This window comes from Sceloporus occidentalis, unplaced genomic scaffold, assembly GCF_023333645.1.
Source record: "Sceloporus occidentalis isolate IW3139 unplaced genomic scaffold, rSceOcc1.0.p SCAF_47, whole genome shotgun sequence".
Classification (NCBI taxonomy): Eukaryota; Metazoa; Chordata; class Lepidosauria; order Squamata; family Phrynosomatidae; genus Sceloporus; species Sceloporus occidentalis.
In genome coordinates, this window is record NW_028317027.1 from 5,531,163 (window position 1) to 5,547,706 (window position 16,544).

The following is a 16,544-nucleotide window of genomic DNA, read 5'->3' on the forward strand; positions in this document are numbered from 1 at the left end:
GGGGCAGACACTGCAATGTGGCATTTGTCTTGCACGGTGTTTTAGCCTATTTGCTCCAAGAGAGGAGGAGGAGGACGCACGCTGGCCATAAGATACTAGAAGGGAACATTGTTTTGTCTGGTTCAAATGGAAAGGGAACTTCGCTTGTCCATGTGAAGCACTAAAGCTGGCACTACAACAGCGGACCTACTTGCATTAGATTTCGGATGGGTTGCCCCCTCTTCCACGGCCCATTGTAGATACCCTGTTTGGGTGTCTTACCCAGCCGGTAGTCCTAGATGCTCCTCGGGGCATCCTGGCTGTGCACTTCCAAAGGACCACAGAAACCATCCAAGGGGGAGGAGGAGGAGAGCCGAAGGGATAGAAGAGGAAGGAGGGAAGGGGGAAGCGGTGGTGGAGGTGGTGAAGGAGAGATGGACGAATCGTCCTTGCTGGATTTGCTGGAGTGCTCTGTGTGCCTGGAAAGGTTGGATACCACTGCCCGGGTGCTCCCGTGTCAGCACACCTTCTGCCGGAGATGTCTGCAGAGCATCGTGAGCTCCAGGAACGAGCTGCGCTGCCCGGAGTGCCGCATCCTGGTGGAGTGCGGGGTGGATGACTTGCCCGCTAACATCCTGCTAGTCAGATTACTGGATGGCATCAGGCAGAGACCCAGGGGTAGCCCTACAGGGAGCCCCACAGCCAGTGGCCACCACAGCAGCAGTAGTAATAACAGCAACAACCATAGCAGTAATTGTGCTAGCCCGGGATGCTCAGCCTCTGGGGGTTCTGCGACCCCGGCCAATGCTTCCTGCGCCTCCAGTCTGAGGGACCTGGCCGCTGCCAGCCAGAATGGTCTAGTGGCAAAGGTAGGCAAAGTCCGCACAGCTGTGCGTTGGGGTTACGGTGTGACACTTTCAATCAGGGATGCATTTGCACATGTTCCACGGCTGTCCAGGTACATAGATCTAGAGTGTCTGTCACCACTAGTGGAATGCACGTGAGTGGGAGGAACACCTTTTGTTACCCTGTCTGGATACACAGTATATCACGACACCTGCCTTTAGTAGGAATGCCACTGCTGTGGGCTCCACTATCTTGATTTTTAACCTGGTTTTGCTTTGTTAAATGTGTGATCCCTCTGGTGCAGGTTCCGTTCACATTCTGAGAGACCTCCCATGCATTACTGAACATGGGCAGTAAGTATGAAAAAGGGACACATTCCTGTCTTAACCCTGAAGCCCAGTACCTAACAAGTGAGGTGGAAGGCAAGGTCAGCTCAATAGATGACTTTGAGTAGTTGATTTGTAGAACATGATTTGTGCCTCAATTAGAGCTCTTTTATGGTTTAAAACCTTTTAGATGACCCACTCTGACTGAAGAAGGAGGATCTTTTCTACACAACCTGGGGTCATATAATTAATATATTCCCCAGGGCAAAGCTGAAGTGCAGTTCTTGCTCAAAGTGTTAAATTCATAGCAACCGACACCCACCGTTGGTATCTTCATGGCTTTTGCATTGTTCACTTAATGCATTTTTAAAAAGATACATTTTGGATGAAAATGAAAGAACCTATCTAGACTACCTCCTGCAGGTTCATTGTATCGATATATAGTTGTTTGTTTGTATTTCCCCTTTTGTAGTGTATACCTTTTGCTTATTATGAGTGACTTTGAGCCCAGCCAAAATAGGACCTTCTTCCATATCAATGGATTAAATATCTTGTGTTAACCATTTCCTGTATGCAGGTTAATAACTGTTCCAAATAATGATAGCAGGACATTTAAATGTTATTGGTTTGTCCAATCAAAACACTTCTCCAACCCTTTAAATGTTTAAATCAGTTTTGTTTCCAGCATTTTTTGTATTAAGGTGATGACAAGTTTTGTCTAGCACTTAATTTCCCTACACTAGCCTAGCACTATAGTAACAACTGGTCTTATTTTTAGCTTTGAAGCACCATAGAGTCTGTGCAATGGGAACTATTGCTGTTCAGATGAAAAACTTTAACTGTTTCACTGTCAGATAGGCTTTTAAAGTATAAAGTCATACAATCCATATTTAGAAAAAATAGATTCTACATATGATTCCTACATATGCTCCCCACCGGCTGAGTCTAATGAGATGTATGGTGCTACATGGAAAGTAGAGAACATACATGTTATAGTTAAGCATACAATGCGCCATAACTGAAGAGGATTTATTGAAATGACTGTATATTTGAGTTAAGGTTTGGGAAAGTAGCAGAGGTCTGGTTATTGATCTACAGTTTCCAACATCCTTTGACCAGTTTTAGAATGGTCTACCTTGTCTAAGCAAGGACAATGACATATGGAGGGCATTACTATTAAAAAAAGTTGTACCTTTTCCAAGCCTGATTTAAAGTGCTGCATGTGTATGTTTGTTTTGCTTGAATAAGAATAAATTGATATATGTGTTTTGGGGTATGTTGTGTAATATAGAGATACAGTAAGTGTTGTATGGGTTTCCATAGAGATCCTTCAGTTGTCCATTGCTGGCTCATTTGGGGATGTCATTATGTATTACATTGTGCTTTGATACAATACAAAGCATGTTAGGCCACTGTATATGGTAATATTGTTTGGAGAATATTTTTCTTTTAAATGTCTTTTTTTGTAAATGTTGCAATAAGATTTTTGGAACCCCTTATATAAATGCATGATAGATCAATTGAATTCATGTGCTGTCCATTAGTTTAACTGAACTTAAATTATTTCTGTCAAACACCTTTTTAAAATAATAATTCAGGAAGAGTTTCCTATTGACCCATGCCCAAGGGAGCATACTCTCTATTTCTCCATTACAGTACTTGGTGTGGTCTCGATGGTTACGTTTTTGTCTCCTTGACTCATCAGAGCTGTTGCCCGTAGTAAAATGAATCGTGTTTGCCTTTATTCTACAAACTCAGTCTCTGCTTGCATTTTTAATGATATTGTAAACACTAATCGCTCTGGGGATATCACTGACTAGTTTGTAATCCCACTATGAACCAAATGAGGGGATGCCATTTTGTTTTAAAATAATTTCTCTGTTGTTTGGGGCAGATTACTATGGGATTTTGTTTTAGAAGTAATATCCAGTTTGGAGAATAATTCTTGTTTACGTCATTATAATTGCTGTTTATTATTATTATTACATTGCATTGTTTTAATGAATACATTATTTATTCAGCAGATTCCATTATTATAATAACGGAGAATACAATAGCCTTAGACTTATCAATAACAGAAACATAAAATATACTGGTACAAAAGGACAATAGGGATTATAGTCTTGCAATTTTAAAATATACTATTCTATACATGGATATGGATTAATTTTGCCATGAAGATCCAGATTATAACATCCTGTTTTTATTCCTCAATTAGTTTACCTTTTAATAAATACATTATTTGGTTTCTGTCATTGGGTTTCCTGAGTCAGAGTAAGATACGATGCAGTCTGGGTGTACTTCAGTACCTTTTAAATATAGCTGTGAGGAATTTCCTCTACATCCATGTATATAATGCTTCATGAATCTGTCTGTGTAAGTGATGACTAAATATTGATGTTAACGGGATTTGGTTGTACAAACACAGATTGTCAGGGGGTTATTTAAAGTGCAGTTGGTCTGTGCAACCTTTGGCCTTTCAGCTTGTTGAGTTACAAATCTCAAGATCCTCAGATATCCAAGAACAACGTGAGGACTTCATGTGGCCCAATTCCATGTGATTTGGTATTCACATTCTTAATGCACTCTTCCTAGGAGATTTAAAATGTCATATTAAAAGTAATATCATGATTTGTATGAATTCCCCAAAGGTAAGTTCCACAGAGAGGTGTCAACCTTGCTTTCACGGAGGGCGACACAGCAGGTAGCCTAAAGAGGCTTTTCTGTAAAAAAAATGTTTAACTAATGTCATATACACGCACACTAGTACCAGTCTACAGAAACAAACTCTTTTTGAATTTGTTTCTTTCTTTGTCCTTAGGTTTTACCGTAATTGTTTCAAGTGATGCCCTAAGGTTAGCAGTGATTTAGCTGTATATGCTGGTTAGTGCTATGTTACGCGATGCTGTTCTTTAACCTTATATAAGGTTAGTTAAGAATGAATGCTAGCATAGCTGACAACAGTCCTGCATTTGCATTGGGTTAATAGTTTTTTGTTTCCAGCATTGGGTATCTTTTTTAAGAATTAAACAAGTAAATGATAGAAATGTAATATTTTCTAGAATTGAAGTGTTTCCCTAAATGTGTATAAATATATATGTAGATTCATAGATACATATATAATTAGATGGAAAGAGCATGTACAGTCACTTTGATGTTGTTTCTGAGGAACAGTCAACATTCTGTCTTGTTGATATACCCGTAATATTGTGTACATGCATATACATGCATACTATATCTATCTATCTATCTATCTATCTATCTATCTATCTATCTATCTATATATATATATATATATATATATATATAAATCCATATATCATATTACTTACATCTACATACAATAACACTTGTATTGTGTTGGTCAGTAACACTTGAGATTTGAAACTTTCCGATTTCTGACAGGTGTTCTCTAACAAACGGGGAGGGGGACGGTGCTGACATATACTTTAGCTCTGAGAGAGTTCCCATGGGGAGATATTCACTCTGTTTCGCAGTGTCAGCTGTTTCTTTTCCATGAAAGACTCTGCACAAGTTCCAGTGCCTTGCTTCCTATAAGGCCCGGGAGCATATTCTGCGGGGCATAAACTGTGGCAGATGTGACAATGTTGAAACATGTCAAGTTTTCTGTACAATCATATGAACCTAAGGCTTATTAGAAACAGAGGAATAGATATTCACAGAAATGTTATCGTTTTAAACACAAGTAGTTGCCTTTAGATTTGTGCCCATAGAAATTTGTATTTCTGCCATTGTAAATGCCATGTCCTTTCTAAAGAACCTCATTGACTTTAATGTTGATCATTTCAGCCATCATTCCTGATTGGAAAAACTGGGTAATTTGCATGCCTCCATCATTTTTTGAGGCTTTTTAAATTAAATTGGATATTCTGATACAGCTAATCCATTAATCTTAAAATGTGCTATTAGTCCTGCACTCACACCGATTAGAACCCCTATATGTACTAAAGACAGCTTAGTTTTGCTATTTGGACTGGTCTGACAATACTGGAAAAATGGACCTGAATTATGAATTTTTATAAAGGCCACATGTGTGGAGATACTGATGTACTTTAAATTACATGGAATCTGCTATGGGAGAGGCATAATAGACTAGACTCTCTATTTTATTGCTCCAAACAGTATTTTGGATCTGTAGAATGTTTTGGACAAGAGGAGAAAACTAAAGGGAATACATCAAGTAAATCTAACTTAAAACCACACTCATACTCCCAACACTTGATTTTATGTGTACTAATTATATTTTATCAAAACCTACAAACAAATATTTATTGGAAACTATTACTTGTGACATTAATAAACCGTAGAAAACAAATGAGGCATCTATGAACATAAAAAGAAAAAACTAATTAATGTCTTAAAAGTGGTGTGTTTGATGCAATATTTAAATAAATATGATACACATTTTGTTCAGTGTAAGTGAGCTGCTGTCTTAGGGACAATTTACATAATTTTCATTATATGCCAATGAAAATGTAGGAAATGTTCAAAGCAACCATAAAATATGTGAATTTATACATTATGCAAAATTGACTTCACACCCATAAATAACCCTTCTTAGCTTTTCATATTAATTATAACAATTATGAACTGAAAATGATCATTCAATTTTTCTAACAAAACCATTATGATCTTGATAAGAGCAACAGTTCTTACAATATATAGCACTGAATCGTTTATTTTACAAATGGAATGCATAGTAAATTATAGGGAAATGAACAGAGACCAGGAAGGAATGCAAGATAAGTGGCAGGATTAAGTAGATGACACAGTTCTAAGTAGAGATGGTAGAGACAAGCATAGGTGGTAGCACCATATGTTACAAGTAGCCATTAAGGGCTTCTACAGATATCTAGGACCATCATCAGACATTAGTAAAATGCTGTCCTAGGTGCGTTAAAACAATGGCTTGATCTCTGGCCACAGATGAACACTGAAACACATGGAGCAGGAAAGGAAAGCTTGTAGGTCACTGATAACCATGTCGAATCACATTCATTTTGTACTGCATGTGCAGAATCTGACTTAGCCTTAGCATACTAAGCAAGGTACCAATTTAAACTCCCCATTCTTGCGCCTTTACACTTAATTCATAGATTGTAGGCCATGGCTGGGCCTGTGCATTGCAAGAAATCCAGGGTAGTAGACTGATTCACAAGCCGTTAATCCTTTTGGGGCTGCAACTAACGATTATTTTAATAATCGATTAGTTGGCTGATTATTTTTTCGATTAATCGGATAAAAAAAATTAATTTTTTTCAATTTAAAATAATGTAATAAAAAACGTACAATTTACACTTTCATCTCTTTATCACAATGGCCTCTCTATTCACCTTCTTATTTTACTGACATAATAATAAAAGCTACAAGAACCCAAACACAGTGTTTCTCAAACTAGGTTTTAATACAAAGTTATTAGTAAATATTAATTCATATGTTAACTATTTTTCCTATTTAATAAAAACTATGAGAAAAAAGCCTTGTTTAAAAAATTTTTATTTACCAAACTGCCCCCGGTTATGCACATCTGACCCCCAGCTTGCCACTCTGCCCCCATATATCCCTTATACCTCTTATATGCCAGTGATATGCAACTGAGCCCCCTGATATACCTTTTACCCCCAGATATGTTTTATGCCCCCCTGATATGCCTAATATCGATATGCCTTATACCCCCTACATGCCACTGAGCCCCCTGATATACCTTTTACCCCCAGATGTTTTATGCCCCCCTGATATGCCTAATATCGATATGCCTTATACCCCCTATATGCCCTGAAATTCATAATACCCCCATACACCACTCTGGCTCCTCCCCCTCCCATACACCACTCTGGCTCCTCCCCCTCCCATACACCACTCTGGCTCCTCCCCCTCCCATACATCACTTTGGCTCCTCCCCCTCCCATACTCCACTCTGCCTCCTACCCCCTCCCATACTCCACTCTGCCTCCTACCCCCTCCCATACTCCACTCTGCCTCCTGTCAGCCACGGAGGTTCACAAGACACCAGGGAGCCGGGTAGAGAGGCAGAGTGCCGTATGGGAGGGGGAGGAGCCAGAGTGGTGTATGGGAGGGTGGCTCCCATACACCCCTCTGACTCCTCCCCCTCCCATATACCGCTCTGGCTCCTCCCCCCTCCCATACACCACTCTGCCTCCTCCCCCTCCCATACATCACTTTGGCCCCTCCCCCTCCCATACTCCACTCTGCCTCCTCCCCCTCCCATACATCACTTTGCCTCCTCCCCCTCCCATATACCACTTTGCCCCCTCCCATACATCACTTTGGCTCCTCCCCCCTCCCATACATCACTTTGCCTCCTCCCCCCCCATACTCCACTCTGCCTCCTACCCCCTCCCATACTCCACTCTGCCTCCTACCCCCTCCCATACCCCACTCTGCCTCCTGTCAGCCACGGAGGTTCACAAGACACCAGGGAACCGGGTAGAGAGGCAGAGTGCCGTATGGGAGGGGGAGGAGCCAGAGTGGTGTATGGGAGGGTGGCTCCCATACACCCCTCTGACTCCTCCCCCCTCCCATACACCGCTCTGCCTCTCTACCCGGCTCCGTTACTGACAGGAACTTTCACTGCAGCTTCATAGAAGCCTCAGCGTAAGTGAAGGTGAGTAACGGAGGCTGTCTGTGCGTCGTTGACAATGATTTTCATTATCGATTATTATCGATTTTATCGATTAGTTGTTTCAGCCCTAAATCCTTTTATTGAATGTTTCTGAATCCCAATGTTTTACCTTTTAAAGACCGAATTGGATGATTAGCTGATTACAATATTGTATTTCAATAACCAGGACATTGTTGTCTCAAAACCAAAAAATGGGTGGCATCTGTTTGCTTCCAGCAATGGTTAGGAAAGTGCTTATTTTCTTTATGGGAGACTGGGGTAAGGGTAAAACCCCAAAGTGTGTATTTTGTGTTGCTAACATAATATAACAGTTATAGGAGTTATTATTATTATTATTATTAATTGACTTAATATAGTGCCATAATATAATACAAATATATAAAAGTGCTGTTTTTTATTGTAAATAAATAGATCTCACTATACAGAGATTGTTTTATTTAATGCAGGTTTATTCTTTATTTTCTTTTAAGGATATCATTACTGCACATACAATCAACATGGGATTGCTGCACGTGTTAATCAGTGCATTTGCCCTCTAGTTATTCAATATTCGATTAAAATTGGAATGCACATAAATTTAGAGCCCATTAATTTTTTACATTTTCATTAAGAATATAGCCAGCAGCAAAATGTTATCGTTTTTTTTCCTTTTTTCCCCAGCACTAGGAAGAATGATCCCTTAGATCAGTGGTTCTCAACCTTCCTAATGCTGCGACCCTTTAATACAGTTCCTCATGTTGTGGTGACCCCCAACCATAAAATGATGTAATTATATATTGTGACATATGTGTTTTCCAATGGTCTTAGGCGACCCCTGTGAAAGGGGTCGCGACCCACAGGTTGAGAACCACTGCCTTAGATAGTAACAGTGATGTGTTAGTTTATTTACACGTCCCACGCATATATGATTATAGGCAACATCATGGATGCAATGATTGTCAGTACAGTCCAACATAAGAATGAAAGAGTGGACACCTAAGAAAACTTGACACCATTGGAGCACACGCATCTCCTCCTTTCGGACTAGCTTCTCATTTAAAAACATTTAAATCCTTTGTATTTTTTTTAAATTGGTGCAGGAAAATATCTTTGCAACAAGTGAGCTGATACTGAAGATTTTCATACAAATGATCCTAATATTTAGTGATTCTGCAGTATAGTGTGTTAAAATGTTAACAAATCCTAGAGGACATTTTTTAATGCTTTGTTAGCATGTTGTCTATATGAACGAGTCTGCTTTAAACAAGAGACAAAGTTACCGTTTTCAGTTAAGAAATTAAAACTGAAAGGATATACAATATACAATACGCTCATTTATGACACATAAACAGTCAACAGGGTGACAATTATTACCAGGACAGTCAATACTCTGCTTAGCATGCTTTATTTCAATAAAACATTTTTTTTCACTATGAGGGCGATAGAGCATAATTGGCTCCAGTGACTCCTAAATTGCAATGGATTCCCAAAGGGGAGAGAGGCACATCAGGAAAATAGGAAAGTCATATGTTAACAATGCCCCCAATAAACATAAGAGAGTCTGTTTGAAGACATGTGCTTTGAGCATACATGGTGGTTGGGGAAGAAAGCAACATCTTACGTAAGTAGCCGCTCTCTTATAAATTATTAGATTTCATTTATAAAGCACAAATATATGGAAATATGTATGTAAACTGTAACAGAAGCAATACATTGAGGCGGAGGTCGAGTGGAGGAGACAACTCAATGTCCTGGAAGTGAGGAAACATTAAGTCTAGTTCTGCAGAATAAGAAATATTAATGGCATAGTTAGTAAGCTTTTTTTTTTTAAATACTTAAAAAACAACCTTTCTATGTAAAGATTATTGGCATTTAAAGTCTGAAATTAGTGTGATCTTTCTGTAATGTACGATGATAAGAATCCATAGACATAGATAAAAATCCACTTTGTAGCTATATTTTCAAATTATACTACTCTTGTGAATTACCACCAGTTTCAGCAGTTCATATTTTTCCCATCTTCTAATAGCTGCTGTCTCTAACGCAAAGATTTGTGCACACCGTGCTGTTAATCAAGATTTCAGTGTTCTGTCACCTATTTGTAGCGGGCTTATTATATGCTGATTGTCCTGTCGTAATGAATTGTTTAGCTTCCAAATCTTTTAGTTTTGAAAAGGAGATTTTCTGGACAAAATCCACAGCTGCACAAGTTAGAACATGCATTTTGAAAAGGTCACATAAATCTATGAAAACACTCCCGTTACTGTGAAGAGGTCACTGTGAATTTCATATTTGTCTCTTTGATACCAAGCGATATAAACTCTCCAGGCAAAATGCTGTTGACTGGCTCAATATTCCCTGAAGAGGAAATTGAGTCTGAATTGAAAATCCCCTTTGGAAAATGTATTTAAAGATCTAGGTCAAGTTGAAGTCCTTAATCATCAAAAGGATAACTTCTGAACGCTGCAGGCATTTATTACAGTAAAGAGTTAATGTGAATCATCTGGATTTATTTAGATTTTATCTTGGCAATTATGTCACAAAGCCTACTAATCAGTTGCAAGTAGAGCGATGGTTATTATTTAGTAAGGCTGTGGATTTTTACATTTCCAGTAAGGTCGCAATTTAATTGCAAAGTGTGCCAAATTTATTAACCAAAACCATGTTATGCACGCATTCTGTGATTGCTACTCGCCTTATAATCTAAGCTTCGTAATACATCAGTTCGCATTCATGGGCATCATACATTAAACTAACCCCTAAACAATACAACGAAAATGAATGGAGGACTATGGTTCATCTATGCCCATTCTTAAACTCACAGCTTTCCCTTGTTGGGGCTGAAATGCACTTCTATTCCATGCCCTCCCCCATTATAGTATATAGTATGGTATATAGATCAGTTGGATCAGTTGACCCAAGGGAAGTTCCATGGAAAAATTAATAGTTGAGAATAAAATGCATTGCTAAATACGATAATGCAAATTATCATGAAAATGTTATTTAACTTTGCTCCAGTAACCTTCCTTGATCTGCAAACCTGTAGGCTGTCATATGTTGGATACCACCCCCCCAATCATCATACTAAACTGATTCTTTATGCTGATTGTTACCTCCATAGACTTTCATTACTCATAGCCTCTGGCAGGGTGGTTATTGAGCCATTCTATTGTTTAGCACAGGCAGTGTGATAAGGAAATGGGGTGTTTTTCTCAAAATGTTATAATCTGTACAAACAAGAACTTTATTTTAGAAAAGAAAACAGTACACTATTTTGAGACCTCATTTAATATTATGTAAGTAATTACAAAATGATTGGCATTGCCATTTAAAACAATAAATACCGTACATACTTGTTCAGTTCTGAAAGGGTGTTAAATGAACATCTTAGCAGAAAAGCAGGTAAGAGTTATGTTGGCAAATAGTAACTTCTTAGCACAGGAGATGTTTTAATAATAAAATAGCCATTTTTTTTTTTAAATATCTTAAAAGCTAGAACCCTATATGGCATTGCAGCTGCATTGTCGAGCATGGGAGCCTATGGAATACTATGCTACTATATAGTCAATTGCTTCAATATTAACAAGGATAATGAATAATATATAATTACAAATCAAATTGCACCTGCTATAACAGGCAGTGCTCACACATGAGTAGTCTCAGCGTTAATTGAATAATAACCAAAGAAAAAGGAGTGGATTTAAGAAATGTGCACGTTTTGGAGAGGTTGCCTTTGAAATGTGTTCTCAGTCATCATGATTAATGGGGTGTTACTTTATTCAAATACTCCCAAGTTATATTGTCCTATGATATTTTTAATATGTCTGGAAGTTACGTTTGGCAAAGCATAAAAAAATATTCCATGGGGATGTGCTAACAATTGGAAATGGCTTGTTTAGCTATTCTATTTTAGAATTATTCTGAAATATAACAAAGAAAGGATCTTGCACACTGTTCTTTTGTTGTACCAGCACAAAAATGGCTGCACAGAGCTTAGAATACATGTTATATGGTTTACCTAAATACATTGGGGTGTAAATTATATGACTGGAAGTGATACATACAGGAAACAGAAGAGTCACGTTGGCATATTCCCATACCATTATTATGGCACATGCAACAATACAGGGGCATATACTTCTCCTTAAGTGACAATATTATTTCTTACGCACATACTTTCTCCGAATGTTCTTGCTGCTCCAGCTTAGCACATAAAACTTTTTCTGTGTTGCTGCTTTCTGCAACATAGGTTACAGCAGACATGGCTGTCTCTAGAGGCCATACCATATAGAGGTACCAGAAACATACATAATGCTTTCTTTACGCTCACAGCTTATCTCCATGCTTTCATTGAGCTTAACTCTCTTTTTATTGAAAGCAGGTTTCTCACCCGGTTTGACTATTTCTTGTTAAGAATTAAATCAGGCTAGTAGATGACTTCTGCCGGAGTAATAAAGGACACTTGTATTTTGGCTTTACCCCCAATAGTTTAAATGTTGCATATTGTTGTGGTACTAAACCAAGTATCTCTCAATGAAAGCTATAGAAGACCAGCTAGTTTCTGAAGGTACTTTTGTGCTAGGCCAGGAGTGTCAAACTTCAGGCCTCAAGATTTTGTTTTCCAGTTAATTCCTCGTTTCAAACACAAATGATTTAATACGTTTGGACTTTTTTGAAAAAGCCACCAGGGTTCAAGCTGAGATATCCTAAAATGCTGGCATGGGTTGCATCCCTTGAGGCCTGGAATTTGACACCCCTTTGCTAGGAGAACTACAATCAAATCTATAGATCAAAACAATAGGAATTTGAGAATCTTTGATTCCTCAATCTTTCATAGAATACCATCTGGCACCATATATGAATATATTTTGCAGTACAATCTGCAATGGAAGCAACCAATGGACACTTCCTATTTCTTGTTCAATACATTTATTCTTGGTCTATACATTTAATTAAAGTATGCCTGTATCAACTAAATCTCCTGTAGCAAAAGGAGTAAAATATAAGACATCAGGGCAAAATGGGATTTAAGCAATATACGTATTTGCATTGTAGACTGAATATGTTTAAGTGTTCTGAAATAGAGCAAATGTTGTAGACAGAACCAATTCATTAAATATTCAGTTATCTGACTTCACTGGGCCTGCTAATCCCCACCACTATACATTCATAATTAATCTGTTACTTTGTAAACAGAAGTGACCGCTTTTAGTCACGATTATATACCCAAGAGTTGTTTTAGGATAGAGTAATGCACAAAGAATGACTTGACTGATATGGATTTTGCAGGCTTTATATTGATCACATTCAATGGCGGATTGCAAGTATTTTTCTTCTATCTAGTATTTAATTAGTTTTAGGATTTTATTGCAATTAAAACATTTTTCCACAGAAATCACAAAGCAGAATTGGCTTCATTTTCGATTATGTTTAAATTGTTTTAATTTACCTCCCCCTTTGGGTTGATTGTTTCTTTAATGGTTACTCTTTTTTATAGTGTATATTACTCTCCCAAGGGGTGCATCTGAGCTTTGAAAATGTTTTAAGTTAACCATGGTTTGTATAGCTTGTCCCTTGTTGTAGCTGTATGCAAAATGATTTAAAAAATAAACAACGATGCACATAAATTTTTGGACGACACACTTGACACTGATACCTTTCAGGGGTATAGACCTAAGGAGGTAAATCTAAGTCTAGTCAACTGATATTGAGCCAGCAGAATAAGAAACATACTTTCTAGCTAAACAAGTGATTCAGTTTTTCAAGGAAGAGCTAGTGTGAACAGCAGGATTAAACTGTCAAAAGCTGCAAACGCAAAGATATCGTCTTGGTTCGTGGCTCACACATTAATTCCATCAGTTCTTATTCAATCAAAGTCATACACAGCCTAAAATAGCAATGTTAGCATCTTCAGTCCCTTTAACTTGGCTCCATTCCTTTAGAGTTGAACTTACGAGATCTGAAGTATGTAAGGGATGATGCAGCATTTTTACAAATAAGCGTTACTCTTTACCCAGGGCGAAAGGAGACTACTAAAGTTTGAGGGTTACTTATTAATGTTGATTACAGTGCAGTAAAGAGTTAACTGTTGCCTCAGAAGCCCCCGTAGTGTCCCCCATGGCAGGTGGCCCCTACAGGATAATGTAACTTGTGCAAGTAACAGAAAGAAGAAAAAAGCATGCTGGAACACTGCTGTGGGGAAAAGGGAGCCTCACTCAAGTATGCGCGTTCAGTTGTTCATGCTTAGTGAAGAACTGCTCTGCTGCTTGTTCCATGAAAATCTTAGTTTTGTGTGTTGTGTTCTTATGTGGATGTACGTCTACGAGCACTATAGTTGAGGCTTAAGTTATGGTTTGGGCTTGTGTGCAAGGTATAATTGTTTATGTAAGTGTATGATGCTATAGTGTGTGTATTCATGTATGCTTATTTGTATAAGTGCATTGTGTTAGAGTAGCTATGTGTATGTATAAGTGCATGGTGTTGCAGGGGCTGTGTGTATGTGTGTATATTCATGTATGTGTAAAGTGTTAGTGGGTATGTGTATATGTATGTATGTTTATGGTATTATGTGGCTGTATGTATGTATGTTAGTGTAGAGCTTCCCCACACCATCATCATAGCCCCAATATCCTTATTTATTTCAATACCCTACCACAATCATTATCCCCAAACACCATATGTATACACATCCATCATCATATTCCTCCCCACCATCATTACCATCCCCTATCATTATCAACCCACTACAACCATCCCCCTCAATCTCCATGCTGCCTAACATTACTTATCTCTATACCCATCCCTTATTTCCCCATAATATTAATACATTTCCCCTAGCATGCCCATTTCATATTCATACTATATTCAACAAAACTTTTCATTAATTCATGAAATTTAACACAAGGGTGCAGATAGTAACTGGAATAGGAGCCTGGTGTAAAAATTGGCCCTAGGGGATGTGGCCTACTGGGAACTCTCCCAGTATCCCGGTAGGCCAGTCTGGCCCTGATTGGAGTTATACTGTAATTTTGTTCTTGTTTTAAGTGTGTATTCCAGGTTAGTTGTGCATACCCCTTTCTATATTTACAGTCTGTACTGGCTAAGGGAAAGCATGGTTAAGTGTATAGTATAGTGTGTTGAAACCAAGTTTCAGGAAATTGGAAATGTGCAAATGTGGCAAAATTAATGTTTTCTGCAAATCTGGAAAACATAAGTGAAATCTTAGAACAGATCACCCACGATGAGAAAGGATTTAGGAGGGGAGAATGTTACAATCCTCCTCCATGGCTTCTTCAACATTCTGTTAGCTACAACGTCAGTTCAACAAGTTTTGTTCACAGGAATGGTGGTGCTAAAAATATATTTTTTCTGTGCCTCCAATGTAGCTTCAGCCTTGGTCTTGTGGTCACTACATGTATAAGCACATACATTCCCTCACACATACATGTTAATTCATATCCCTCACTGGCATACATTTATACACACAATCTTACACTGTTCCTTTACATAGATACTAGGCTTATTGGTAGCTGGTAGGGAATCTCAGAAGAGGTCTCTCCTGAGGTATCAGTCTAGTGGCTACGCTGAAATCTAGCACAGGCTGCACGGCACAACCTGTAACAGGACACTCACTTTTCAATCTGGAAACATCTGCACTCTTACTTCTGTTCACTAGAACGTCTGCATTGCAAGTATGGTTTAGTGGAACATTCATTTTGATTGTGAGCTCAGCACAGTGGAATGTCTGGACACAAAGCTTAGCTAGAGTACGAGCATCTGCTTCCAAATATTTTAACTTAGGTCTGATTGAGGACCTCTGTGACTGTTTCATTAATGTGATTACATGCCTTCTGATATAAATAGTGTCAGTGCTGTGGGTGCATAGAGCCATCGGAGTTGTATTCATAGATGTTGTAGCCACATTGAATCTGGTTAACTTTAATAAGGCTGTAGAGTTCATTACATAAAAGCAGGATCTGTGTGACATTGTTTGGCTTGCTCCTTAGCAGAAACTATTACACAATTCATTTCATGTGTTAACAGCTAACAGGTGTATGTCTCAATGTGCCAAGATGTTTTTTTCTTGATTGGCTGAATGTGCATATTGGATATGTTACAGCCCACTTTATAGAATGACTTAAACAGCTGCAGATAACCCATAGAATGGAGTTGGCATGCATACTTTTTAACAATTAGCGTAATCTTTACTGGTTGCATTCAGTGACGTGTTGGGAAAATTTGACAAGAGACAGTTTCAGCAGCATGAATGTATCCTATAGACGAGCAACCTGTCACTCCCCAGCTGCAATCACAGGGTTTTTACCACAGGGCAAACAGGGACAAGCACCGCGGGACTAAACATCCATTGAGACCCACAGTTGTCCTTCATATCTACTGACTGCCACAGGGAGAAAGAAGGACAAAAGAGAGAATTGTGTCTAAGCTACCAAGAAAAAGATATACGTTTTTATTGACACTCTGTTGGATTGAAAAAATCTCGTAATTAGTTTTACATCCCAAATGCTTCTCTGATGAGTTGCCAGAAAATAATTTGTGGCTATAGAGTCCCACTAGACAGAAATGTATATGATGAAACTGACTCTCCTACCTCCCAGCCAGCATTTAGGTAACCACCATGACGTTAGACTTGTGAAAGATTAATATTATCCTACATTGATTATGGAGGCAAATTCTATAGGACAGGATGTCTGGGAATCACAGAAGTTACTCAACGATACCACAGTTTTTCT

At 38.4% G+C, this 16,544-nt stretch overlaps 1 protein-coding gene across 1 annotated transcript in view; it reads left to right on the forward strand.

Annotated features, from left to right (window-relative positions):
* The first annotated feature begins 278 nt into the window (after positions 1-278).
* The window catches only part of LOC149289272 (E3 ubiquitin-protein ligase SH3RF3-like), a 183,647-nt gene continuing 167,381 nt past the window's right edge, over positions 279-16,544 (forward strand). The window contains exon 1 of the mRNA XM_089490913.1: positions 279-979. Within this exon, the coding sequence (XP_089347039.1) occupies positions 279-979 (701 nt within the window). The remainder of the gene's footprint in view (positions 980-16,544) is intronic.